The 27,896-nt window shown below is 51.7% G+C and overlaps 2 protein-coding genes and 1 non-coding gene across 3 annotated transcripts; all 3 read right to left on the reverse strand.

Annotated features, from left to right (window-relative positions):
- Positions 1–448: 448 nt before the first annotated feature.
- Positions 449–5,946, reverse strand: APOL6 (apolipoprotein L6). Its single transcript, XM_045826560.1, has 5 exons — positions 5,762–5,946; positions 5,353–5,416; positions 2,445–3,246; positions 1,574–1,616; positions 449–720 (listed from the first exon to the last, which is right to left on the reverse strand). Exons 2-5 carry the CDS (start codon positions 5,367–5,369, stop codon positions 497–499), a joined length of 1,086 nt encoding a protein of 361 aa, XP_045682516.1. The 5' UTR covers positions 5,370–5,416; positions 5,762–5,946; the 3' UTR covers positions 449–496.
- Positions 5,947–19,331: 13,385 nt separating this feature from the next.
- On the reverse strand, positions 19,332–19,434 carry LOC123810751. Its single transcript, XR_006784305.1, has one exon. It is a non-coding gene; the product is annotated as a U6 spliceosomal RNA (small nuclear RNA).
- A 1,382-nt stretch (positions 19,435–20,816) lies between these two features.
- Positions 20,817–27,487, reverse strand: LOC123810657 (apolipoprotein L6-like). The gene is made up of 5 exons (XM_045826549.1): positions 27,306–27,487; positions 26,896–26,959; positions 23,991–24,795; positions 23,121–23,163; positions 20,817–22,264 (listed from the first exon to the last, which is right to left on the reverse strand). The coding sequence occupies exons 2-5, from the start codon at positions 26,910–26,912 to the stop codon at positions 22,053–22,055; spliced, it is 1,077 nt and encodes a 358-aa protein (XP_045682505.1). The 5' UTR covers positions 26,913–26,959; positions 27,306–27,487; the 3' UTR covers positions 20,817–22,052.
- Positions 27,488–27,896: the final 409 nt, after the last annotated feature.

Raw genomic sequence — 27,896 nt, forward strand, 5'->3', positions numbered from 1 at the left:
AGACAGGGGCCTGGTGACGTCATTTTTACCCTCTGGTTCCAAGACACAGCTGAAGCACGGATGTACCCCTTAGGTTCTTAGTCACAGGAGGCAATAAATTGCTCTTTCTATATAGGCCAGTTGACTTGATTTTGATATTGCGGTGACGAATGGAGGCCTAATGCAAAGACTGTGTACAGTCAGGAGAATATTTTACAGCCTGAGACACAGTGAGTGGTAGCGGGTGTTGCGCGTGAACGCAGTGTGTGGGGAAGTAGCGGGTCTGCAGACAAAGGAGAGCGGGAGAGTATGGGGGAACCCAGGGGCTGCGGATCCATGGGGGGCGCCCAGGGGCAGCCAATCACAGCCCCGTAGCGCCCGTCAGTGTGTTCACACCCACCCACTCCCAGGAAGCACAGGAAGGAAATCTGATGCCAAATACAAAACGCTGTCCCCCTTAGAAGGTGCGTGATTTCCACCCTTTTATTTCCTTTCCAGAATTTCAAAAAATTGCTCTTCATCTCAATGCATACGACAAGGAAGCAGCTAAAACATAAACAGCAACACAAAACAAAGCAAAACAAAGGAAATAAATCACAGCACATAAAAATAAATCAACACATTTAAGCAAAAGCAAGGCAAAACCAAAAAGGGCACATATTTCTAAGATCCAACGTTCAAAGGACTTCCCAGATCTTGGGTCTTCAGGGCCACTGGGGTAGAGGAGGTCCCAGAACCAATCTTTTGTGTCAACCGAGGAGGAAGAGAAAAGAGAAGCACAGCATGAGTGGAAGAAGGAACCACACCTTATCAACCACAGTCCCGCCCACAGAGCCACTCAGAAATGGAGCCGGTGCTGTGCTCCCAGAGAGAGTGCCCAGCCCGACTCCGGCCCCAGATCTGGGCAATGTTGCAGTGACCCTCACACTGGGCCTCAGCAATTGTGTGCCCAAAACTGTCTACAGAGATGCCGAGAAAACAGTTACTCTGACGACGGGCCTGAAAATTCAAAGCATTCAGCATCCTGTGTTGGGTCATCTGCACCCACAGAAGAGCTGTCCTTCTGTGGATGGAAATGCCCCCCCTCTCATACACACCCTGCCTTTGACTCTGAGCAGTATGTCATTCGGGCCTCTGCCTGAATCCCTGATGGCAGAATAGGTATTCTTAGGGATCTCCAATCCACAATTGTTTCCCTCTCACTTTGAAAGGCCTTTGTATTTTGCGGGTGACACCCTCCACGTCAGGGACCCCACTGTCTTGCCATCAGCACTCAGTATAGAGCCCAGAATGAACAGTGATGCAGACTGACTGTGGGACTGAGTGACTGGGGACTGAAGGAGCCGAGTGCCCGAGAGAGCACCCCCCGCCCCACCCGGCCATCGTCACGAAGGAATGGGCAGTGAGTCACAGAGTGGCAATGGATGGGACAGAAGGACCTTCACCACACTCCCTAGCTGACAGTGCCCTGGGGACCCAGCAGGCCCCCCAGCTAGTGAGTCTGCAGGCCTGTCCTCTGCCAACCTTGCCCACAACCACCCTGTCCCCTTTATTGCAACAGAGGCCCCGGGGCTTAGCCTGGCTTTGTGCTCACCTATCACCGGGAGTACTCCTTCCCAATACCATCGCCATTTTTCCTGCAAGAAACAGAAACACCCATCAAGGACAGCTCTCGGAGTTCCAGGGCCCCACGGTGGACAGATCCAGCCCAGCCCTGACGTCAGGCTCCCTGGTCTCTCCATCCTGACTCTACCCCACCTGGCTGGGGGGATGGGCCAGGTCACATAAGCTCCCTGTCATGGTCATCCCAGACATCGTGATGGAACACCACAGGCTGGGAGGCGTCAACAGCAGGAAGGTATTTTCCGATGGTTCCAGAGGCTGCAGGGCCCAGACCAAGGGGCCGGCCGGTTTGGTTCCTGGTCAGGACTCCCTTCCCGGCTGGCAGACATCCGCCTTTTCGCTGTGGCCTCACATGGCCTTTTGGTTGGGCTGGCACAGGCTGAGGGAGACACCTCATGTGCTTCTCCCTTCTCCCATGAGGACATCGGCCCCATAGGGCCCACCGGTATGGCCTCATTCCACCCCGATTACCTCCCCGAAGTGTCATCTCTAAATAGTCACACTCGGTCGGAGAGCTTCAACATATGAATATTATGGGGACACATTTCAGTCCCTGACACTCCCTGTGGCTCTGTCCTCTTCTGTACAACTGGGAAGACCCTCTCCCCAGCACAGGCACCTCAGAGAGCATCCAGGGAGAAACAGAAGGTACAACCAGGTCTGTCAGGACCAGCCCCTCATCTCCAAGAGCCCCACGTCCTCAGGACCATCCATGCAAATTTCACTCACACAGTGGCTTCCTTAACACCCTTCCCAGAACTCCTGGGAGTGCCCAGGCACCCCAGTTCCACCTGCCCCACCTCCATCCCCCCCCCCAAAGTTGAGGAAAGGCACAGCCTTACCTTCTGCTTGAGGTGCTCATAGAGCTTGGTGAGTTCTGTCAGCTGTCTCTCCATCTCCTGGGCCTTGGCCCTCAGGTCTTCTGCCAACTCTGTAGTTGTTCCCTCCTTCAGGTCTGTCACGTTCCTCATGAGGGCTTGCAAGTCCATGCCAAGGGCGAGGAAGGCTATCCCACTTTTCTGCAAGCGAGTAGTGTGGCTCATCACCATCGCTGTACCTTCAAAGGCCATCTGCACCTGCTTTTTCGTTCTGGACGAGACTTGGCCAGTGGTCAGGAGACGCTCGGCAGCTGCGGCCAGGCGCGGGTAGTTCTTGGCTATCTGATAGGCATTGACATTCTTCTCGATGTTCCTGATGTTTGTTCCAAGATTAATGGCACATTTTGCAACATTTTTGGCCAAGTGTTGCTCAGTGTCAGGCACTTGGATGTCGGCCTGAGCTTGGATGTTTTTTTTGTGCAGGTATTCCAAAATGTCGGTGATGGTGCCGGTGGCCCCAGCTGCCGTCCCAATGCCCGTAGCAGCAGCAGAAAGCATCAGGCTCCCTCCAGCTGTTGCTGGAGCGAGGACTAAACCCAGGATGCCCATTATGTTGGAGACGACAGAGACACTGTTGGACACCATGTTGACCTTCGTGAATGTTTGGTGGGCTTTATCCATGTCATCTGCAAGAGCATGGAATTTAGTGATGGCCGCTTCTAGTTCCGCTTTAAAGATGGGAAACTCTTTCAAAAATTCTCTTTCTTCATCAGAAAGATCTCTATCTTCTTGCTCCACATCTTCACCCAGAATGTAATTGTTGTCCCTGTGGATGAGTGAAATAAGGAGTTGACCTCAATCTCTCATATGGGAAAACCAGATTCTTAGGCCCAGGTGGTGTCCGGATGTTCTTGCACCCCAACTTTGAATCTCCCCCACATCTCCCTAACACCTCCGGTACCTCCGACCTGACCCCAAACAGTCCCAGAGGTCGTTGGGGGCCGCTGCTTCCATGAAGAGGAGAAACACATCAGAGGGGCATCCGGAGGAACACATGGGACACACACAGCCTTGGCCAACGAGATGGAGAAGGGAGGACAGTCCTTATGGACATTTGCTGTTCAGGGAGACTATGGAACTGGTCTGAGAAGAGGTAGCAGGGAAATGCTGAGACCCTAGTCAAGATCAGAGACCTGGGACTAAAGGAGGGAGAGGTCTGGGCAACAACGTAGGAGAGAGAGGATCCCAGGTGCTGGGCAGAGTGGAGAGTTCTGAGTATGTCCAGGTGAGTCAGAGGAGGGAGGCACCATATTGTAGAGTGCATCCTCCACTTTGATGGCCTTGACTTTGGCTCCCATGGTGAGTCTTTGCTTCTGTCAGGAGGTGTACCCCCAGAGGGCCCAGAGAAATGCGATCACTAATGTTCTGAATGCCCTCCTTGTCACTTGGCAAGCTTTCCTTGGCCCCTCAAGTAGACGGGACTGGTCTTCATGGAAGAAGTCAGGGACCATGGGGCCCAGGCCCTTCCTCCCCAATATGTCCCAGTAGGAAGTATGATGGGACCATGGCCAGCCTGGCCGAGTGTGTCCTTCACAGGGCAGCAGTAACCAGGGGAGAGCAAAGCCTACACCTTTGGGCACTTTCCTCCTACATTCCCTTCAGGGCGAGATCAGGAGGCCAGGTGGGGGCTGGCTCCCAGGCTCAGAAAGGAGTGGCAGAGCTGAAATGAACCCTGGAGGGGGTCTGAGCTGCCTGCTTTTATTTTCAGGGGAGAGAATGGAAACCTAGAGGGGAAAGGGGCCTCGCCCATAGAACACGGCCCACAGAGTTTGGGCTTGAATGGGGCGCTGGCCCCAGGACCATGAGTACATCCACTGCCCAGGAATCCCTCGCTGGGGCAGATGTATGCAGACACAGCCTTTAGTACCTCTCTCTGCACACACACACACTTCCTCAATGGAAAAGGTTGAAAATGAAATCTGCCACCAAGAAACCCTTTAGTGTGAATGAATGAATGAATGAATGAATGCATATAAGCCCATAATCAGTTAATCAGCTGCTGTAAATCAATTTACCGAGCAGAAGTTTGCTGGGGACTGCAGTGGGGAAGGAGGCGGGCATGAGGGCGAGGAGGAAGACCCTGCTTTGGAACTGGACCTTGGCGGGTGCCACCATCCAGCCCACCCCCTCACCTCAGCCTTTCCCAGGTGTGTAGGGACTGAGAAACAACAACGAATACGTATTTACAGATACACACAACACCACTTTGCATGAATTCTAGGGTTTTGTCTTTAACGTGGTCAACAGCAAAGGCCAGCTTGGCTTCTTGTGTTTCTTAATTAAACCAAAGGCCTCCAGTACAGATGCTTGGACCCCGGTCCATCCCGCATCAGGCAGCCACACCCTCTGATATAGTGTCAGGTGGCAGTCGGATTCCACAAGGCAAACACACACCTAAATCACTCCTCAAATGTTCCCTGACTGGCACACTGTGCTGGAGGCTGGTGACATTACGTGTGCTGACCCACGGAGACTGGGCTTCATTCGAGAACGCAGCAATGCCACAGGGTTTTCATGGTGACTCGTGGGCCAAGAAGACTGAATTCCTGCTTCATGTGCCTCCCAGAGGTGAGACCCCCACCCCCCAGTGGGACAATTTATACCCTTAGGGTCGGTCCTGTTGCTCAATGTCACATACCTAATTAGATCTTGACTTGATCTCCAAAATATTTAGTTTACCTTGTGGAATATTTTCCCCCAGGAGAATATGCCTTCCTACATGAGGGACAGGCCCACGTTGCAACTGATACTTGGGAACACATTAGTTGCATATCATTTATAATACCGGAGCATTTCTGCAGAAGCAGCGCTTCTCCGGGGACAAAACCCTCTGAGTGACCTTTGCAAACCAACACCAGCCTCACATTCTTACCCTGAATCCTTGCTCATCTTGTCCGTGGGCGAGTCAGGGGTGTCCTCAGAAGTCCAGTGACTTTCTGGTTGGAAACATGAAAACAAGGTCACTTCAGGTATCAGGAAACCTTATGAAATTCCCTGGCCATGGTGGGCAGGGGAGATGCCACTTGGTGGGTCACACCACACTCTTAATCAGGTTTTCATTTAAATTTTAAGTGGTCTATGAGGCAGAGATATTGTCCTGGTGGATCAGTAAAAAATGTGAACTTTAGACCTTTCTCAGGCTCACAAAGTTAGTCACTGAGAGGATGGGGATTTGAACCCATAGCCAGCCCTGACAACAGCTCCGGTTCTATAGCCGACCTCTGGGGCACGTCATCCTTCGGGGGCCCCAAAGCAGCCTCCCCTCCTCTGCTGTGTCCTACCTGTTCTAACTGCAGCCTCAGGCCTGGAGCTAGAGGAAGGCTCCCGTCCACGTCCTCTGTCCTCGCCTCTCTGGGGGCCTCTGGTTCTGCAGGAAGGAGACCGTGAGCAGCCGGCTGCAGAGGACAAACAAAAGTGCGGAGTCTCCAGCTGGTGTGGTTGGCCAGGGCCTAGTCCCGAGCGCTGCTGCTCTGCTCTGCTCTGCTCTGAGCAGCATATATACTGTGAGGGATTATGAAAATGGGTCCTGGTTATACATTAAAGCACAAAAATGCCATTTCTACAGCACCACCTGTTCTGGGAAAACAGGGCTTTCCGAGAAAGGCCTTCTACTTTTACTTTCCTTTTTGCTTCTTTGTCTAGCAGATGTCAGAGGGAGTTGGAAAGGGGGACCACTCAGAGGGCTGTGGGGGACAGGTGGCCACTGGTCATGCAAGGACGCTGAGGATGAGCACAATACATGGAGCCTCAGCCTCGGTTCCCCATCTGTGAAATGGGTATTAAAGCAGCTCCACAGCAGCAGAGAGCTGTGGCGAGGAGCCGAGAGCCAGCTGCATGGCACTCAGCAATCCCGCCATGGGAAGCTGTAAGGACTGTCCTCCCACTGCTGTCCTACCCTCCGAGGTGGCGACACTAAAGCTCGGATGCCTCTTGTCTGAATTGTGAAATGCAAAACACTCTAAAAACAGAAACTTTTTTTCATAGTTTATTGAGTGGTAAAACTTGACCTGAATGGGTGTGATTTCAGCTTTGATGTATCCCACTTAATTTGAATATTCATTGTTTCACTGCAGAAATATTAACCGTGCTTGGCTAAGGCACTCAGATGTCCCACAGTGTGTAATGTCTGCACCTCTCCAAAAATCCCTGAAGTTGGAGCCTCCAAAACACATCTGTGTTGGGAACTGCCCTGCCTGGTTTCAGAAGCTGTGACCCCCACATGGCTAAGGCTGAGTGAGTGACCTTTGGACCATAAGCCACTAAGGAGACAAAGCTTATCACCGTGGCAGGGGGGCCACCTCTGCCCCTTTTACTTGACCCTGCCTGACCCCCAGTGCCTGATCAGTTAGCCAATGATGGGTAAGATTCCTCAAGAGAGGAATGATCTAAGACAGGCATGATCACAGGGGCCCCCAGGGAAAGACTTGAGTGGCTATAGAAAAAGGGGGTGATGGACCCTTGCCCCTCAGCTTTGACATAGCCTGAGTCCTCATTCTGTTTCCAAGAAGTCTCCTAATCTCTTGGCTGCCTTTTTCCCCTGCCTGACTTAAGCCTGAAACAATGACAGAGGGTGGTGCAGCCCTGCGCTGAAAAGAGCGTGCTCCCCAGGTGATCAGGCCTGAGAAAGAATATATAAACTCTTGTGAGACCTGCTTTGCTAAGAATGCACTCAGTTAAATGATCAGGGTCCGAGTAGGAAATGAGATCGTTTCCCAAAGTTGTGTAGCCCTTTAGCTAACAGACTGTGGTGACTCAGAATAAGCCCTTATAGTTCTTTGTATGCTATTTATTGTTTGATCCTTACTGCCTGACAATGATTAATGAGCTTTATATATACACCCTGTATTCCTGTGCACACTGAACCCAATAAAAGCTTGTCAAGGCAAGGGTCGGGGCACTCTCCTGTTGAGAGTGTGGCCAGGCCACTCCCAGGCGCTCTCCCCTTGAGAGAGTAGCCGTGTCATCCCCTTTTGTTCCACAGGACTCTGTAGTCCGTGTGTGAATTTCATCTCATCCATAATGCCGCAGACACTACAGGCCGGTGTCCGAGTCATATCTGGCCACCATGATTTCAGAGACACCACTGTGGTCCTGATTCGCCCATTTTGCAGAGGAGGAATCTGAGACCTCAGGGTGGTCGGTGGCTTGCCGGTGTTCCTGCAGCTGAGGAGCAGCAGAGCCAGTTCTGGACTCCGAGTCTGTGGGGGAGAGCCGATTATGCAGCCAGGGGCTGACACTTTTGTGTGTGTGCACGCAGAGACCATGTGCCATGGGGTTCACTCAGAGTTACAGGCCAGCAAGTCCCCATGTTCTCTCTGGCCCGACGTGAGGCCACATGGGGGGCTGCTGCTTTGCAGGAGGTGTGCCTGCTCAGCGGGTCATGGCTTTGCAAGGGGTGGGGGCTAACTGACACCCCCCTCCAGCACTGTGAGCAGGAATGACAGGCTGGGCCACGGAGCTAGGATTCACAGGGGCCTTTCTGGCCCTGGCATCGGGCCTCCCACACTTGGGGACCCTCTGAACAGAGACTGTCCTCTCAGTGGAGTCCAGCGTCTCTTTGCTTTTCCCTGCCCAGGTCAGTTAGGGATAGGGCTGCGCTGCCCAGAGAGCATGACTGGCCAAATGGAGCACAGGTGCCCTCTGCCCCGGCATTTGGCAGCTGGAATTCTGCAGGCGGAGTGGAGCAGGAGAGAGGGCACTGAACTTGGCCCCTTGGCCACTGGGTCCCGGGCCCCTGCTCTTTGTCTTAACAACCCTGCAGCACCACTGCACCCACTCCCAGTGGTCTGGAGGGGCTGCATGAGTTTATATCTTCGCATGGTAAAGACCGTCACCCACTCTTGCCATCCTTCTCATTTTTATACACACCAGATGCACCTTTCACGGGCGATTTGAGAGACTCTTGACGGCATGTTCCCCTTCCTTCTCCTGCCTGCATTTAGAAAGAAATGCTTTTGTGATGTGGGGTGGGGGATGGGAACTGCCTCGGGTGGGACATGGGGTGTCTGGGAACAGACCATTCTGTGCCCGATTCCACTGTTCGGTTCCTTTCCCCACACAACCAAGCACATCTCTGGCGCCATGGGGGGCCCTGCCATTTAAGTCAACGCTGCGATGGTGTCAGATGCCGATGGCGAAGGCCTCAGTCCTGCAACATGCACGAACCTCAGACACAGGTCTCAAGTCCTGGTGTCACCACCTGTGAGGTTCTGGTGACCCCCGTCCTCGGGTTCGGTGAATTTGCTCGAGTAGCTCAAACAGCGCACAGAACTCAGGGAAATGTCCTACTTCCTGGGTGGCCAGCTCCTCATAAAGAACGTGACTCGGAACAGCAGATGGAAGAGATGCACCAGGCCAGGCATGGGGAGGGGCCTGGAGCCCCCACACCCTCTCCAGGGGCCCCGCTCTCCCACCAGCACCCCCCGCCCCGTGTTCACCAACCAGAAGCTCTCCCAACCCCATCCTTCCCACAAGCACCGCTGATGATGCCAATGACCCTTAGCACCTGAACTCAAACCTCCAGCCTGTCGCCCCTCCCCAGAGGTGGTGAGGGAGGTGCGGGACTGAAATATCCAACCTCTAATCACCTGGTTGGCTCCCCCCGGCAACCAGCCCCCACCCTCGGGTGAGGCAGGAACATTCCAAAAGTCCCCTTATTAACACAAGGCGCCTTTATTGCTCTCATCGCTGAGGAAAGTCCAAAGGTTCAAGACCAAATATAGGTATTTCTTTTTCTAAACCACAGCCTCACGGAATGTTTCCTGCACGGTCTCATCTCGTCCACTGGGTCCTTCTAGAGGCGGGGAGCACAAGGCCGCTTAGAGTCACCAAGACCGAGGCCCGTGGGGTTGAGCACCTCCCAGAGGTGCCGTGCCTGACACCCCCGCTAGGTGCTGGGGTCGGGTTAGAAGCTCAGTCTGTGCAGCTCCCAGCTCTCCCACCATGAGAGCACGTCTCGGGAGCCCTCAGTGCACGTCCATGATGCACGAACGAGTGAGCTAGCCAACCCACTCTGGTGGCAGCCTGGCCAGGCACCGGGCGCCCTTCTGGGCCACAAGCGACAGACCCAGCAGGAGCCGGCGTGGGCAAAAACAGACATGGATCTGAAACCTGTTTCCAGTTCAGTCGTTTTCATCCTGCAGGTCATTGTGTCATAAAATCAACTTCGTGGGTCCCAGCACTTATGAAAGAAGGTGTTGAGGGACAGAATGGAAAGTATCAGAATGCATCATACTTAATAAGGGTATAGCACTGTTTCATGAAAATTACACACATATGGCCATAACATGTGCCTGTGGGGGTGTGTGTATGTGTGTGGACTGCAGTGTGAAGTGGGTTGTCAACAGGATGTTTGGGGGATCCTGATCTGGCTTGTGGAGCATGGGGAAATCCACAGGGTGTGAGGGGTTCGGCACCCCATCATAGGTCATAGGTCCGTCTCATGCTCTCTCTCCTGTCCCCCAAACTCTGTGCTTTTCTCGCGGTGCCAGCCTCATTCAGTACCCCTGTAGGTGGGCTTTTTCCAGAACAGAGGGAACACAGCCTCAGGCCCAATCCAACTCCCATCCTCTGTCTCCTGGATTTTCCCTGTAAGAACGCTTGTCCCTCTGGATCCAGGAAGAAGATTCCTTGGGAAGACCCCTCTGGACTAGCCTGTGACCCTGGCCCACCGGTGGCTGTGGCCAGGGGACTGTGGTTCTTAGCCTCGGATGCCGCATTCCCTCTCTTGTGGCAAAAGCAGCGCCCTGTTTCTGGAAGTCCTGACCAGAACCAGGAGGCTGGAGGGAGGAAGAAATGAGGCCCAAGTAACAAGGGTGGCACCCTTTCGGACAGGCCGACCAATGAGTGTCCTCTGTGGTGGGCCAGGTGCCAGAGAGCAGGCTGCTGCCTGCTCTGCCCAGGGCCATCTGGACAGCATTTTGCAAAGTGGCTTCTTTCCTGTGCGGCTGACCCTCTGAGGCGTGGGGCAGGGGCGCCTGTGGGTCTGCAGAGCCCGGGCTGGGCCGCCCCCTCTGCGTGGACAGAAGAACCCACTAAGGGGTGTCTGCAAGGCTCTCAGGACTTGGACTTTGGGCGCCTTTTCACGTTGACCACAGGAAGTCGGCCCCCTGGCACCAGAACCTGCCCTCTTGCTCAGCTGGGGGTGGTGTGGTCCCCCAGAGGCTCATTCGAGTATCCAAGGAAAGGCTGGGGTGGCTCTCAGAAGGGTTCTGGTGGCCCAGGGTGGAAAGTCCAGAGGCCACTGGAGCCTACCTTCCTGCCATGGCTGTGGGCGCGCCCCTCCCCCGCACGGGTGGGTGGGCAGACGGACTCTCACGGCCAGCCGGGGCCCCACCACCACCGTGATCCCATCACCCCCAGGAGTGTCTTGGGGGGGGAGGAGCCCCAGCCTCAGGAATGCGTGTGGAAGGTGGCGGGTGACCTCCCCTGGCACCGCCAGTGCCCTGGCCACACTGCAAAGCAGGGGAATCCACCGGGTGAGCCGGGGTCCTTTCCGAGGTTCCGGCGGTGCGATCCCTAGATCTAAGGCTCTGTGACCGGAGATCCCAGGAACTGAAAAGCCCGGATTACTTTGTGCCCTTGACGGCTGCCGAGATCCCAGCCTTGGTCTCTCCCCAGCCCCGTGGACTTGTTTTTGTTTGTTCAGACAACCCCAGGCGCCCCAAAAGGCCACCCACAGAAACGTGTTTGCTCTTGGGTGCGGCCCCGCCCCCCCGCCGCCTTGTCTAAGGGGAGGGTGCGCTTCTGCCAGGGGAGATGGGGTCCCCGCAGGGGCGGTGAGCTCTCCCGTTTTTATAGGCATCGCTCGGAGGCACCTGTACCTTTGTCTTCTTTTCTCTCCTTGGCAATCAGCTCCCAGCTCCAAAGCGACCTAAGTTCCACGGCTCCCAGTGCACGTGGTTCCGGTGTCACGAGATGGAGAAACGGTGACTCACCAGAACTCAGAGAGGCTGCCCTGGGCCTGGAGGCCCGACTGGCCTTCTCTCCATGAGCAAAGCAGGCCGACAGGGCACCAGCCTCCGCCCTTGGGAGAAGCACATTTTGAGGCTGGAGGACAAACACGTGCCACCTGGGGACGGGGGAGCAGGAGCTGGGCAGAGGTCAGAGGGGACCGAGGGGAAGGAACGCCAGGTGTGGGGCTGTGGCCAAGCGGAGGAAATGGGGCTGTTTGGTCATTGCTGCCAGGTGTGACCTTGTCAGTGAGGATGCCGCCTCCGGCCCTTTCGGGATTGTCCCATGCGGCCCTGAGCACGCGCTGGCCGGGAGGCCCAAGGAGAAGGCTTCCCTGGGCTGCTGCACGGGCCCCACCACCTAGCACGTGAGGTTCGAGACTCTCACTCTAGATGCTACAATTCCCCGGGAAAGAAGGCGAGTGTTTGGCTCCATGGAGAACCACGCAGACTCCCACTTCACCCTGTGCTGTGCGGAGAGCAGGTGCAAAGTCTCGGTCGCTGGGGACAGCCACAGGGCTGAGAGGCAGGCACCAGTCTCAGCCAGGTGGCTGCAGTGGAGGGGTGGTCCAGCAGGACCCCCAGCGAGACGCGCGGTGCAGCCGAGCTCAAGCAAGGGGTGGTTGGAGCTCTGAGTTCTTGTCACCCCCTCGGGGCGCAGGTCCCACTCATGTTGGTGACCAGATGGAGTCTTTATCCAGGTGTCCACACTTGTGGCTTGGGGCGTTTGGGGCCCTGCCAAGGTGTCCCCATTACCACCGTCCTGCCACGCTGCTGCCTGTCACAGCCGACAGTGGCTCCACGTTGGGTGGTCACAGGCGCAAAGTCCGCTCTGCTGCTGCTCCATGCAGGACCTGGGTTGTGATTTGCACAGAAAAGCAGAGACCAGAGACTGAACGGTACTGGTAAGAAGAGGAAATCTTCTGGCAAGGGGGAGCTCGGGCTAAATCCATGCGAATTCGGTCGCAGTAGGCATTTGACTTTATTTGTAGCCTGAGCTGGGGTCGGTGGCCCCTAGGGACCAAGCGCAACAAGAGCCACCTCTCCTGATCTTACTGTGGGCTCAGTGATAAGGGTTCCGTGTGCGTAGGTCGACCCTTCAGCCATCCCGGGAGGCCAGTTTGCTGTGGCCCCGTTTCACCACCCAGAGCACTGAGACTGGGAGAAGCAGATGACACGCCCGAGGCCACAGCACAGCCATGGGCAGAGCTGGGGCCAGAGCCCAGGCAGCTGGGCACGGAGGCCAGAACCCGGATGGATCGCTGTGCTCTGCAGCCTCTGGACCCCAGGGTTTACGGTTGGATTCATCTGTTGAAACTCTATGCGCTGTGCACTCACCGATGTGGCTCAGCTGGTTGGGCGTCAGCCTAGAAATCAAAGCCTCGCCTGTTCGATTCCTGGTCAGGGCACAAAGCCTGGGTTGCAGGCCAGGTCGCCAGTGGGGGACATGCGAGAGGCAACCAATCGATGTTTCTCTCCCTCCCTTCCCTTCTCTCTAGGAATAAATGCAGAAATTCTTTAAAAAAATAATTAAAAATAAAGCCCATGCACTGTTCTCTGGCTCTCTCCAAAGAGGACAGGAGTCGTGTCCTTGAAAAACAGGGACCCCAAGGTCAGGGGGATGGTCTCCGTGGTCTTCAGAGCTGCCCCTGGCCTACATGGAGAAGGAGATGGGAGTGTGGACCCCGAGGCAGGAGCCGCAGGGACTCCGCCAGAGCCAGCGCAGGCAGCCAAGGCCCCAGGCACGCAGCCAGCACAGAAAGGATCCCCTCCCACCACCACATTCTCGGCCATTCAGCGCAGGAAGGGTGGGCTCCCCCAAGCCCTGACGGCATCCAGATGGTTTTTCACTAAAGACTTTCCCAGAAAATCTTGGGGGCCCAGGGCAGCGTGGGCTGGGAAGGAGCTCCCGCCCGGTGTCAGGAGACCAGGCTGCCCCCTTGGATGCCCTGTGGGGTCCTGAGCAAATCCCTTCTCCCCTGGGCCTGTGTTTCTCCATCCATAGTGGGTTGACTGGTAACCCCAAAATGAACCATCCGCATTCTTGCCCCTGGCACCTGTGAACTCGAACTTATCTGGAAACAGGCTCTTTGCTGATGTCATTGCGTTAAGGATCTCAAGATAAGGTCATCCAGGATTTAGGGTGGCCCTAAACCCAAGGACAGAGTCCTTAGAAGAGACAGAGGAGGAGGCCCAGAGACTCACGGGGGCTCCGGCAGGGGGGGTCAGTGGCCACGTGAAGTCGGAGGCAGAGATTGGATTGGCGCAGCCACAAGCCTTGGGCATGTTCCTCCAAGTCCCACAGCCCAGCCAGCAACAGAACGGGGGACCCTAAACCCTCGGGAAGCAGCGCTAAGTGTGTTGCATCCTCGTATGCTGCGCACTTGGGAGTTTCCAAGGCACTTCTCCATCCGTTATCCACCTGGTCCCGGCCAGTGGACAAGGTTCCTTGTTCGACAGGTATTCACCAAGCACCTCCTGCTTGAAAGGTGTCTGGGAGACAGCAGGAGTGCAGGCCCGGCAGTGCGAGCTCCCAGTGGGGCGCTGAGGGGGCTGGCCCAGCTGTTATTGTCAGCGTGAACTTGGCCGTGTCCCAGGCAATGAGAATACAAGACGGAAAAGGGCCCCGCTCTCCCAGGCCTCCCAGTCCATCAGTTTCACACTCATTGTGTGACAGGGTCCAAATCCAGCCATTTCAACTCAGTTGGGTTTTTTTTAAGTGGTTTCTTTTTTGTTTTTAATCATTGTTCAAGTACCATTTTCTCCCTTTTACTCCCAATCCAGCCCACCCACCCAACCCTCCCCACTTTCCTCCCATTACCACCCTCCCCCTAGTTTTTGTCCATGTGTCCTCTAAATTTGTACCTGTAAACTCTTCCCATTCTCCCCTGAAATTCCGTCCCCTCTCCCCTCAGAACACTGTCAGCCTGTCCTCTATTTCAAGGTCTTTGGTTAAATTTTGCTTGTTTCTTTGTTTTGTTGTTTAGGTTCCTGTTAAAGGTGAGATCATATGGTATTTGTCTTTCACCGTCTGGCTTATTTCACTTAGCATAATGCTTTCCAGCTCCATCCAAGCTGTTGCAAAGGGTAGGAGCTCCTTCTTTCTTTCTGCTGCATAGAATTCCATTGTGTAAATGTACCATAGTTTTTTGACCATTCATTTACTGATGGGCATCTAGGTTGCTTCCAGCACCTAGCTATTGTAAATTGTGCTGCTATGAACATCGGGGTGCATAGGTTCTTTAGGATTGGTGTTTTAGAGTTCTTAGGATATAGTCCCAGCAGTGGAATTGCTGGGTCAAAAGGCAGGTCCATTTTCAGTTTTCTGAGGAAGTTCCATACTGCTTTCCATAGTGGTTGTACCAGTCTACAGTCCCACCAACAGTGCACTAGGGTCCCCTTTTCTCCACAACCTCTCCAACACTTGTTGTTTGTTGCTTTGTTTATGATGGCCATTCTGACCAGTGTGGAGTGGTATCTCATTGTGGTTTTAATTTGCATCTCTCTGAATCAAGCTAGCAATATTGAGCATTGTTTCATGTGTCTGGATTTTCTGTATGTCCTCCTTGGAGAAGTGTCTGTTCAAGTCCTTTGCCCATTTTTTAATTGGGTTGCTTGCTTCTTAGAGTGTAGTCGTGTAACTCCTTTATATATTTTGGAGATTAAACCCTTGTCTGAGGTATCATTGGCAAATATGTTTCCCTATACAGTTGGTTCTCTTTTTATTTTGATACTGTTTTCTTTAGCTGTGCAGAAGCTTTTTATTTTGATGAGGTCCCATTTGTTTATTCTTTCCTTTATATCCCTTGCTCTAGGGGACATGTCAGTGAAAAAGTTTCTGCGTGAAATATCTGAGATTTTCCTACCTACATTCTCCTCTAGGACTTTAATGGTGTCATGGTTTATATTGAAGTCTTTTATCCACCTTGAATTTATTTTTGTATAAGGCGTAAGCTGGTGCTCGAGTTTCATTTTTTTGCACATAGCTGTCCAGTTCTCCCAACACCATTTTTTGAGGAGGCTATTTTTATTCTATTTTATGTTGCTGCCTCCTTTGTCAAATATTAATTGACCGTAGAGACATGGGTTTATCTCTGGGATCTCTGTTCTGTTCCATTGGTCCATGTGCCTGTTTTTATGCCAGTTTCAGCCTGTTTTGATTGCAGTGGCCTTGTAGTATAGTTTAGTGTCGGGTATTTTGATCCCTCCTACTTTACTCTTCTTTCTCAAAATTGCAACAGCTATTTGGGGTCATTTATGATTCCATATAAATTTTTGAAGTGTTTGTTCTATGTCTGTGAAATAAACCATTGGTACTTTAATAGGTATTGTATTGAATGTGTAAATTGCTTTGGGTAGTATGGACATTTTGATTATATTAATTCTTCCAATCGTGAACATGGTACATGTTTCTATTTGTTTGCATCTTCCTTGATTTCTTTCCTCAGTATTATGTAGTTTTCTGAATACAGGTCTTTTACATCTTTGGTTAGGTTTATTCCTAGATATTTCATTTTTCTTTTTGCTATTTCAAATGGAATTTTTTTTCTTGGTTTCTGCTTCTGCTGTTTCATTGTTGGTGTACAGAAATGCCTTTGATTTCCAGATATTGACTTTGTATCCCGCTGTTTTGCCAAATTCATTTATTATGTCAAGCAGTTTTCGGGTGGGGTCTACAGGATTTTCTATGTACACTATCATGTCATCTGCAAACAGTGACAGTTTTGTTTCCTCCTTTCCAATTTGGATACCTTTTATTTCTTTTTCTTATCTGATCTCTGTGGCTAAAACTTCCACTACTATATTGAATAGAAGTGGTGAAAGTGGACAGCCTTGTCTTGTTCCTGATCTTAGTGGAAAAGATTTTAATTTTTGCCCATTGAGTATGATGTTGGCTGTAGGTCTCTCATATATGGCCTTTATTATGTTGAAGAATGCTCACTCTATTCCCACTTTGTTGAGTGTTTTTATCATAAATGGGTGCTGTACCTTATCAAATGCTTTTTCTCCATCTATTGACATGATCGAGTGGTTTTTGTCTTTGCTTTTGTTTATGTGATGTATGACATTTACTGATTTTCGAATATTGTAGCATCCTTGCATCCCTGGAATGAATCCCACTTGGTCATGGTGTATGATCTTTTTAATGTATTGTTGGGTGTGGTTTGCCAGTATTTTGTTGAGGATTTTAGCGTCAATGTTCATCAGTGATATTGGCCTGAAGTTTTCCTTCTTTGTTGTGTCTTTATCTGGTTTTGGAATTAGGATGAGGTTGGCCTCATAAAAAGAGTTTGGGAGTCTCCCATCTTTTTGGATTTTTTTGAATAGTCTGTGAAGGATAGGGGTTAGTTCTTCCTTAAATGCTTTGTAGAATTCTCCTGTGAAACCATCTGGTCCAGGGCTTTTGTGTGTTGGGAGTTTTTTTTGATTACTGCTTCAATTTCTTTTGCTGTTATTGGTTTGTTCAGGCTTTCTGCTTCTTTTTCACTGAGTTTTGGAAGATTATCTTTTTCTAGAAATTTGTCCATTTCACCTAGGCTCTCAAATTTCTTGGCATACAGTTCTTTGTAGTAATTTCTTACAATCCTTTGTATTTCTGTGGTATCTGTTGTAATCTCTCCTCTTTCATTTCTGATTGTGTTTATTTGGGTCTTCTCTCTTGTTTTCTTGATGAGTCTGCTTAAAGGTTTGTTGATTTTGTTTATCTTTTCAAAGAACCAGCTCTTGGATTCATTGATCCTTAGAATTGTGCTTTTAGTCTCTATGTCATTTAATTCTGCTCTGATCTTGGTTATTTCCTTCCTTCTGCTTGCTCTGGGCTGTCTTTGTTGTTGTTCCTCGAGTTCTTGTAGACGCAGGGTTAGGTTGTTTGTTTGAAATGTTTCTAACTTTCTCAGGTGGGCCTGTATAGCTATGAACTTCCCTCTCAGGACTGCCTTGGCTGTGTCCCATAAGTTTTGGGTTGTTGTGACTTCATTTTCATTTGTTTCCAGAAACCTTTTGATTTCTTCCCTAATTTCATTCTTGACCCATTCATTGTTTAATACCATGCTATCTAATCTCCATGATTTTGAGTGTTTTGGGGATTTTTTTTCCTTGGGGTTGGTTTCTAGCTTCAGTCCCTTGTGATCTGAGAAAATGCTTGGTATGATTTCAATTTTCTTGAAATTGTTGAGGCTTGTTTTGTGTCCTATTATGTGGTCTATCTTTGAAAATGTTCCGTGTACATTTGAAAAGAATGTGTATTAGCTTCTTTGGGATGGAGGGCTCTGTATATAACAGTAAAGTCCATTTCATCTAAGGCCTTGTTCAATGCCACAGTATCTTTGTTGATATTTTGTTTGGAAGATCTGTCCATTTTTGATAGTGGGGTGTTAAAATCCCACACTGTAATTGTGTTGCTGTCAATATCTTTCTTGAAGTCCTCTAAAATTTTCTTTATGTATTTGGGTGCTCCTTTGTTGGGTGCATATATATTTACAATATTTATGTCTTTTTGGTGGATTCTTCCCTTGAGTATTATGAAGTGACCTTCTGGATCTCTCTTTATGGACTTTTTTTGGAAGTCTATTTTGTCTGATATGAGTATTGTTACCCTGGCTTTTTTTTTCCTGTCCATTTTGCTTGGAAAATTTGTTTCCCGCCCTTCACTTTCAGCCTGTGCAGGTCTTTTATCCTGAGGTGGGTCTCTTGTAGGCAGGATATATGTGCGTCATTTTTTCTTATCCATTCAGCTGTTCTATGTCTTTTGATTCGAGCATTTAATCCATTTACGTTTAAGGTTATTATTGATAGGTACTTATTCATTGTCTTTTATGTACGTGTGTTCCTCTCCCTCTCTCTCTCTCTCTCTCTCTCTTTTCCTTCCCTTCCTTAAAGCAGTCCCTTTAGAATCTCTTGCAGAGCTGGTTTGGTGGAGGTGTATTCTTTTAGACTTCTTTTGTCTTGGAAGCTTCTTATTTGGCCTTCTATTTGGATTGAGAGCCTTGCTGGGTAAAGTAGCCTTGGTTGCAGACCTCTGGTTCTCATTACTTGGCATATTTCTTGCCATTCTCTTCTGGCTTGGAGTGTTTCCATTGACAAGTCAGCTGTTAGCCTTATTGGGGCTCCCTTGTATGTTACTTCCTGTTTTTCCCTTGCTGCCTTTAATATTCTCTCTTTCTCTTGAATTTTGCCATTTGAATTATGATGTGTCTTGAGGTGGGCCTCTTTGGATTCCTCTTGATTGGGACTCTCTGTGTTTCCTGGATTTGTGTGACTTTTTCTCTCATCAAATTAGGGAAGTTTTCCATCATTACTTTTTCAAATAGGTTTTCTATCCCTTGCTCTTCTTCTTCTCCTTCTGGTATCCCTATTATATGGATATTAGTACGTTTCACATTGTCTTGCATTTCTCTTAATCCCTCTTCATTCTTTCTGAGCCTCTTTTCCTTTTCTTGCTCTTTCTGGGTGTTCTTTTCTACTTTGTCCTCCAATTCGCTAATCCGGTCTTCTGCTTCATCAATCCTGCTATTCATTCCTTCTACTGTGTTCTTCAGTTCAGAAATGGCATTCTTCATTTCCTCTTGGCCCTTGTAGATAGTTTCTATTTCCTTTTTCATGTTGATATAGTTTGCAGTGAGATCACTATAGTTTCCCTGTAGTTTCTGGTAGCTCATTGTGAGTTCATTGAGCTTCCTGATAATCATTGTTTTGATCTCAATATCTGATAGTTGAGTTGCCTCTATTTCATTTAGCATTTTTTCTGAGGCTTCCTCCTTTCCCTTCATTTGGGGATCATTTCTTTGTCTTCTCGTGGTTCGTGAGACTCTTCTTGTTACCCTCTGTTTCTTGATCTGATCTGTTCTGGTTCCCTGTGATTATGGTGTGAACTTCTGTGGTAGAATACCTGTGGGATTCAAAAAATATGGAACACTTCACGAATTTGTGTGTCATCCTTGCACAGGGGCCATGCGGATCTTCTCTGTATCATTCCACTTTTAGTATGTGCTGCCCAAGCGAGCATTTAAGTGGTTTCTTGTTAAACATGTGGTTTCTTTCTCAGCTATAACGAAATCTAGAGCCCGCACATGCACGGAGGGCTCACTCGGAGCCAGGCGTGGTGTCAGGTACACTGCCTCATTTAAACCTCCCCATACACCACACCTTACTCGGCAGAGGCTGTTACAACTGCCATGCGATGGAGGAAGAAACCGACGAAGGAGAGGTTCAGGAGCCTGCCTGAGGTTGAGCGCTGGCTGTGAAGCCAGAGCTCAAATGCACTGTACTGCCCCCTGTTGATAAGCATTCCCAGGGCTCTATGTGGGGGCAGGGGATGCTCAGAGGACACGATTCCCAGGATCCCAGTCTTTCCTGATCAGTGCTCAGTAAGTCGGGTACCCCTTCCCGCCCCTGATACCCGAGAGCTGTCACCTCCACAAGGCGGGGCCAGGGTACACATGTGGGAGGAGAGAGGACGTGGAGGTGGGGCCCTGGACTGAGCCCACTGAGAAACAACACATAACTTTGAAATGTGTACCGAGTATTCAGTTTGCGACGACAATGGTGAATATCCCCTCAGAGGTAAATGAAGCAAGTCTGTGACCTGGTCTTGCTGGTGATGAAGACCCCCCCACACACACACACCACCGAAGGAGGGGCTGGCAAGGTGGAGAGGAGACCTCTCCAGGTCCAAGTGGCCCGGGAGAGGCTGATGGGGGAGTTCGGCCTCACTGCCCTCACCCCACTCCAGCTGCCAAAGTCAAGAGAGCAGAACAGAGCCGGGGGTTCCGGCACCCTGAGTAGCTTGGAGAGTTCCTGGGCTTCCCCTGCCTGGGGGTAGATTATCGTAGTGGGGATATATGACGAGGGGAGGGCATTGGTCCACAAGAATTGCAGGTGGTGTCGGAGACGATGCGTCGGAGAAGGAGACCCTGGCACAGGGAGCAGCGTGGGCTTGGAGGCTGGCAGGGAGGGAGCCCGCAGAGGCGCTGCCTGGGCGGGGAGCAGGAAGGCCGAGGGGCCAGAGCTGGGGGAGGAGCAGTTAGTTCAACAGCTGCTGCCCCCCTGGGAGAGAGTCTGAGAAGGGGAGAAGCGGGGGCAATGAACTCTCCCGTCTCCTCTGATAGGGGTTCCGACGCTTTATTAAGGATTTGCATTTCTGGCAAGGGGATTTCCTGCCAGACCCCCATTACTCTGAGTGGGGCGCCACACGTCCGCACCCGGGTGGAGCCGTGGACTTCGTTCCCGTTACGCCGACCTCACGGCTGAACAAACCAGAGCGCGGAAATGGCACCAGGCACAGAGGCGTCAGAGATGAGTCTCAGATCTCCATTCCCCAGCTCATTCTTCCCTTTGGTTCCCTCCCGGACACGCCACAAAACAAACACGACTCAGGCCTGGCGACTCTCTGGTTCGTGCTGTGTACTTTTATTGGTGACGTTTATCCGGGACTCCGAGCACTCGCAGACACGGAGAGAACGCTGTGAAAAGTGCAGGGAGCTCTTTCCTTACAGTGAGTGGCATTCGTGACCAATTCCAGCAAAGACGTGAGAGCGACAGAAGCGGAAAACATCACGGCCTGCGCGTGGGATCACTGGCCTCCGCAACCTCTGGGCCGGAAGACCCTGGCTGTGCCCCGTGACGTTGAGAGTGGGGTCTTTCCTGCGCTTTTAAAGTCTTTCCCAAATTCCCTATAATGCGTGTAACAAATGAATGTGGTAGGATCGGGGAGAGCCCTCCTTTTCCTTCATGAGGTCATTTTTTTTATTTTAGGTATCCCAGTTCAGGGACTCTGTTTTTAGGGAAGCATTCTGGGAAAAATGCAACACGTTTTTGGTGCACAGATACTCATCTTACTCCCATGGACGATGAGAAATTTTCAACGACCGAAGAGTACCTGCAGAGGAAGGGATGTGCAGTGCAGCGTTCGTCCCAGTTCATCTTCCAGCTTCTCGATCAGTCCACAGACCGCAGGGATCCCAGCAACCAGGGCACACGAAGGCACGTGACCCAGCCCTAACCAATCAGACTGGGTCTGGGGTTTTGCCCCACCCCTTTCCAGATGGGAGGGCACACCTGGGAGTGCTGGGGCCATCAGCTTGCACCTGCGGGGATGTTGTCTGGGAAACGGAGAGACACGGCCTGGTGACGTCATTTTTACCCTCTGGTTCCAGACACAGCTGAAGCACGGATGTACCCCTTAGGTTCTTAGTCACAGGAGGCAATAAATTGCTCTTTCTATATAGGCCAGTTGACTTGATTTTGATATTGCGGTGACGAATGGAGGCCTAATGCAAAGACTATGTGTACAGTCAGGAGAATATTTTACAGCCTGAGACACAGTGAGTGTAGCGGGTGTTGCGCGTGAACACAGTGTGCGGGGAAGTAGCGGGTCTGCAGACAAAGGAGAGCGGGAGAGTGTGGGGGAACCCAGGGGCTGCGGACCCACGGGGGGCGCCCAGGGGCAGCCAATCACAGCCCCGTAGCGCCCGTCAGTGTGTTCACACCCACCCACCCCCGGGAAGCACAGGAAGGAAATCCGATGCCAAAGACAAACCGCTGTCCCCCTTAGAAGGTGGGTGATTTCCACCCTTTTATTTCCTTTCCAGAATTTCAAAAAATTGTATTTCATATCAATGCATTATGACAAGGAAGCAGCTAAAACATAAACAGCAACACAAAACAAAGCAAAACAAAGGAAATAAAACACATTATATAAAAAATAATTAAAACCTTTAAACAAAAGCAAGGCAAAAACCAAAAAACCACCTATTTCTAAGATCCGACGTCCGAAGGAGTGCCCAGATCTTGGGTCTTGGGGGCCACGGGGGTGGAGGAGGTCCCAGAACCAATCTTTGGTGTCAGCCGAGGAAGAAGAGAGCAGACAAGCACAGCATGAGTGGAAGGAGGAACCACACCTTATCAACCACAGTCCCGCCCACAGAGCCACTCAGAAACGGAGCCGGTGCTGTGCTCCCAGAGAGACTGCCCAGCCCGACTCCGGCCCCAGATCTGGGCGATGTTGCAGTGACCCTCACACTGGGCCTCAGCAATTGTGTGCCCAAAACTGTTCACAGAGATGCCGAGAAAACAGTTACTCTGACGACGGACCTGAAAATTCAAAGCATTCAGCATCCCGTGTTGGGTCATCTGCACCCACAGAAGAACTGTCCTTCTGTGGATGGAAATGCGCCCCCTCTCATACACACCCCTGCCTTTGACTCTGAGCAGTATGTTCTTTGGGCCTCTGCCTGAATCCCTGATGACAGAATAGGTATTCTTAGGGATCTCCAATCCACAATTGTTTCCCTCTCACTTTGAAAGGCCTTTGTATTTTGCAGGTGACACCCTCCACGTCAGGGACCCCACTGTCTTGCCATCAGCACTCAGTATAGAGCCCAGAATGAACAGTGATGCAGACTGACTGTGGGACTGAGTGACTGGGGACTGAAGGAGCCGAGTGCCCGAGAGAGCACCCCCCGCCCCACCCGGCCATCGTCACGAAGGAATGGGCAGTGAGTCACAGAGTGGCAATGGATGGGACAGAAGGACCTTCACCACACTCCCTAGCTGACAGTGCCCTGGGGACCCAGCAGGCCCCCCAGCTAGTGAGTCTGCAGGCCTGTCCTCTGCCAACCTTGCCCACCCCCCCACCCTGTCCCCTTTATTGCAACAGAGGCCCCGGGGCTTAGCCTGGCTTTGTGCTCACCTATCACCGGGAGTACTCCTTCCCAATACCATCGCCATTTTTCCTGCAAGAAACAGAAACACCCATCAAGGACAGCTCTCAGGGTCCCAGGGCTGCATGGTGGACAGATCCAGCCTAGCCCTAACGTCAGGCTCCCTGGTCTCGCCATCCTGACTCTACCCCACCTGGCTGGGTGGATGGGCCAGGTGGCAAAAGCTCCCCTGTCATGGTCATCCCAGACATCATGATGGAACACCACAGGCTGGGAGGCGTCAACAGCAGGAAGGTATTTTCCGATGGTTCCAGAGGCTGCAGGGCCTAGACCAAGGGGCCGACCGGTTTGGTTCCTGGTCAGGACTCCCTTCCCGGCTGGCAGACGTCCACCTTTTCGCTGTGGCCTCCCATGGCCTTTTGGTTGGGCTGGCACAGGCTGAGGGAGACCCCTCATGTGCTTCTCCCTTCTCCCATGAGGACATCGGCCCCATAGGGCCCACCGGTATGGCCTCATTCCATCCCGATTACCTCCCCGAAGTGTCATCTCTAAATAGTCACACTCCGTCGGAGAGCTTCAACATATGAATATTATGGGGACACATTTCAGTCCCTGACACTCCCTGTGGTTCAGTGTCCTCTTCTGTACAACTGGGAAAACCCTCTCCCCAGTGCAGGAACCTCAGAGAGCATCCAGGGAGAAACAGAAGGCACAACCAGGTCTGTCAGGACCAGCCCCTCATCTCCAAGAGCCCCACGTCCTCAGGACCATCCATGCAAATTTCACTCACACAGTGGCTTCCTTAACACCCTTCCCAGAACTCCTGGAGTGCCCAGGCACCCCAGTTCCACCTGCCCCACCTCCATCCCCCCCAAAGTTGAGGAAAGGCACAGCCTTACCTTCTGCTTGAGGTGCTCATAGAGCTTGGTGAGTTCTGTCAGCTGTCTCTCCATCTCCTGGGCCTTGGCCCTCAGGTCTTCTGCCAACTCTGTAGTTGTTCCCTCCTTCAGGTCCGTCACATTCCTCATGAGGGCTTGCAAGTCCATGCCAAGGGAGAGGAAGGCCATCCCACTTTTCTGCAAGCGAGTAGTGTGGCTCATCACCATCGCTGTACCTTCAAAGGCCATCTGCACCTGCTTTTTCGTTCTGGACGAGACTCGGCCAGTGGTCAAGAGACGCTCGGCAGCTGCGGCCAGGCGTGGGTAGTTCTTGGCTATCTGATAGGCATTGACATTCTTCTCGATGTTCCTGATGTTTATCCCAAGATTAATGGCACATTTTGCAACATTTTTGGCCAAGTGTTGCTCAGTGTCAGGCACTTGGATGTCGGCCTGAGCTTGGATGTTTTTTTTGTGCAGGTATTCCAAAATGTCGGTGATGGTGCCGGTGGCCCCAGCTGCCGTCCCAATGCCCGTAGCAGCAGCAGAAAGCATCAGGCTCCCTCCAGCTGTTGCTGGAGCGAGGACTAAACCCAGGATGCCCATTATGTTGGAGACGACAGAGACACTGTTGGACACCATGCTGACCTTCGTGAATGTTTTGTGGGCTTTATCCATGTCATCTGCAAGAGCATGGAATTTAGTGATGGCCGCTTCTAGTTCTGCTTTAAAGATGGGAAACTCTTTCAAAAATTCTCTTTCTTCATCAGACAGACCTCTACCTTCTTGCTCCACATCTTTACCCAGAAGAATGTAATCCTTGTCCCTGCAGATGAGTGAAATAAGGAGTTGACTTCAATCTCCCATATGGGAAAGCCAGATTCTTAGGCTCAGGTGGTGTCCGGATGTTCTTGCCACCCCAACTTTGAATCCCCCCCACATCTCCCTAACACCTCCAGTACTTCCGACCTGACCCCAAACAGTCCCAGAGGTCACTGGGGGCCGCTGCTTCCATGAAGAGGAGAAGCACATCAGAGGGGCATCTGGAGGGACACATGGGACACACACAGCCTTGGCCAACGAGATGGAGAAGGGAGGACAGTCCTTGTGGACATTTGCTGTTCAGGGAGACTATGGAACTGGTCCGACAAGAGGTAGCAGGGAAATGCTGAGGCCCTAGTCAAGATCAGGGACCTGGGACTAAAGGAGGGAGAGGTCTGGGCAACGACGTAGGAGAAAGAGGATCCCAGGTGCTGGGCAGAGTTGGGAGTTCTGAGTATGTCCAGGTGAGTCAGAGGAGGGAGGCACCGTATTGTAGAGTGCATCCTCCACTTTGATGGCCTTGACTTTGGCTCCCATGGTGAGTCTTTGCTTCTGTCAGGAGGCGTACCCCCAGAGGGCCCAGAGAAATGCGATCACTAATGTTCTGAATGCCCTCCTTGTCACTTGGCAAGCTTTCCTTGGTCCCTCAAGTAGATGGGATTGGTCTTCATGGAAGAAGTCAGGGACCGAGGAGCCCAGGAACTTCCTCCCCAATATGTCGCAGTAGGAAGTATGACGGGACCATGGCCAGCCTGGCCGAGTGTGTCCTTCACAGGACAGCAGTAACCGGGGGAGAGCAATGCCTATGCCTTTGGGCACTTTCCTCCTACATTCCCTTCAGGGCGAGATCAGGAGGCCGGGTGGGGGCTGGCTCCCTGGCTCAGAGAGGAGTGGCAGAGCTGAAATGAACCCTGGAGGGGGTCTGAGCTGCCTGCTTTTATTTTATTTTCAGGGGAGAGAATGGAAACCTAGAGGGGAAAGGGGCCTCGCCCATAGAACACGGCCCACAGAGTTTGGGCTTGAATGGGGCGCTGGCCCCAGGACCATGAGTACATCCACTGCCCAGGAATCCCTCGCTGGGGCAGATGTATGCAGACACAGCCTTTAGTACCTCTCTCTGCACACACACACTCCCTCAATGGAAAAGGTTGAAAATGAAATCTGTCACCAAGAAACCCTTTAGTGTGAGTGAACGAATGAATGAATGAATGAATATAATCCCATAATCAGTTAATCAGCTGCTGTAAATCGATTTACTGAGCAGAAGGTCACTGGGGATTGCAGTGGGGAAGGAGGCGGGCATGAGGGCGAGGAGGAAGACCCTGCTTTGGAACTGGACCTTGGCGGGTGCCACCATCCAGCCCACCCCCTCACCTCAGCCTTTCCCAGGTGTGTAGGGACCGAGAAACAACAACTGATATGTATTTACAGATACACACAACACCACTTTGCATGAATTCTAGGGTTTTTTCTTTAACGTGGTTGACAGCAAAGGCCAGCTTGGCTTCTTTTGTTTCTTAATTAAACCAAAGGCATCCAGTACAGATGCTCCGGCCCCGGTCCATCCCACATCAGGCAGCCACGCCCTCTGACATAGTGTCAGGTGGCAGCCGGGTTCCACAAGGTAAACACACACCTAAATCACTCCTCGAACGTTCCCTGATTGGCACACTGTGCTGGAGGCTGGTGACACTACGTGTGCTGACCCACGGAGACTGGGCTTCATTCTCGAATGCAGCAATGCCACAGGGCTTTCTTGGCAACTCGTGGGCCAAGAAGACTGAATTCCTGCTTCATGTGCTTCACAGAGGTGAGACGCCCTGAGTGGGACAGTTTATACCCTTAGGGTCCCATTGCTCAATGTCACGTACCTAATTAGATCTTGACTTGCTCTCCAAAATATTTAGTTTACCTTGTGGAATATTTTCCCCCAGGAGAATATGCCTTCCTACGAGGGGGACAGGCCCACGTTGCAACTGATACTTGGGAACACATTAGTTGCATATCATTATAATACCGGAGCATTTCTGCAGAAGCAGCGCTTCTCCGGGGACAAAACCCTCTGAGTGACCTTTGCAAACCAACACCAGCCTCGCTTTCTTACCCTGAATCCTTGCTCATCTTGTCTCTGGGGGAGTCAGGGGTGTCCTCAGGAGTCCAGTGACTTTCTAGTTGGAAACATGAAAACAAGGTCACTGCAGGTATCACAAAACCTTATGAAATTCGCTGGCCATGGTGGGCAGGGGAGATGCCACTTGGTGGGTCACACCGTACTCTTAATCAGGTTTTCATTTAAATTTCAAGTGGTCTATGAAGCAGAGATATTGTCCTGGTGGATCAGCAAAAAATGTGAACTTTAGACCTTTCTCAGGCTCACAAAGTTAGTCACTGGCAGGATGGAGATTTGAACTCGTGGCCAGCCCTGACAACAGCTCCCTGTTCTGTAGCCGACCTCTGGGGCACGTCATCCTTCGGGGGCCCCAAAGCAGCCTCCCCTCCTCTGCTGTGTCCTACCTGTTCTAACTGCAGCCTCAGGCCTGGAGCTAGAGGAAGGTTCCCGTCCACGTCCTCTGTCCTCGCCTCTCTGGGGGTCTCTGATTCGGCAGGAAGGAGACCGTGAGCAGCCGGCTGCAGAGGACAAAGAAAAGTGCGGAGTCTCCAGCTGGTGTGGCTGGCCAGGGTCTAGTCCCGAGCACTGCTGTTCTGCTCTGCTCTGCTCTGAGCAGGAATATATACTGTGAGGGACTGGGAAACCGGGTTCTGGTCACACAATGCAGGCGCGTAAACACCAATGCCTGCAGCACCACCTGTTCTGGGAAAACAGGGCTTTCCGAGAAAGGCCTTCTACTTTTACTTTCCTTTTTGCTTCTTTGTCTAACAGATGTCAGAGGGAGTGGGAAAGGGGGACCACTCAGAGGGCTGTGGGGGGCAGGTGGCCACTGGTCATGCAAGGACGCTGAGGGTGAGCACAACACATGGAGCCTTAGCTTCGATTCCCCGTCTGTGAAATGGGTATTAAAGCAGCTCCGGTGGCAGAGAGGTGTGGTGAGGAGCCGAGAGCCAGCTGCATGGCACTCAGCAATCCCGCAGTGGGCATCTATAAGG

This window comes from Phyllostomus hastatus, unplaced genomic scaffold (assembly GCF_019186645.2).
Source record: "Phyllostomus hastatus isolate PE091 unplaced genomic scaffold, TTU_PhHast_1.1 phas_scaffold_755, whole genome shotgun sequence".
NCBI lineage: Eukaryota > Metazoa > Chordata > Mammalia > Chiroptera > Phyllostomidae > Phyllostomus > Phyllostomus hastatus.

Bases quoted from the DNA above. Each gene is read 5' to 3' on its own strand.
- APOL6 (XM_045826560.1), bottom strand. The intron at 1,617-2,444 runs GTAAGGCTGTGC...TGTTTCTTGCAG, and splicing joins ATGAGCACCTCAAGCAGAAG to GAAAAATGGCGATGGTATTG. The intron at 721-1,573 runs GTGAGCACAAAG...TTGACACAAAAG, and splicing joins AGGAGTACTCCCGGTGATAG to ATTGGTTCTGGGACCTCCTC.
- LOC123810657 (XM_045826549.1), bottom strand. The intron at 23,164-23,990 runs GTAAGGCTGTGC...TGTTTCTTGCAG, and splicing joins ATGAGCACCTCAAGCAGAAG to GAAAAATGGCGATGGTATTG. The intron at 22,265-23,120 runs GTGAGCACAAAG...CTGACACCAAAG, and splicing joins AGGAGTACTCCCGGTGATAG to ATTGGTTCTGGGACCTCCTC.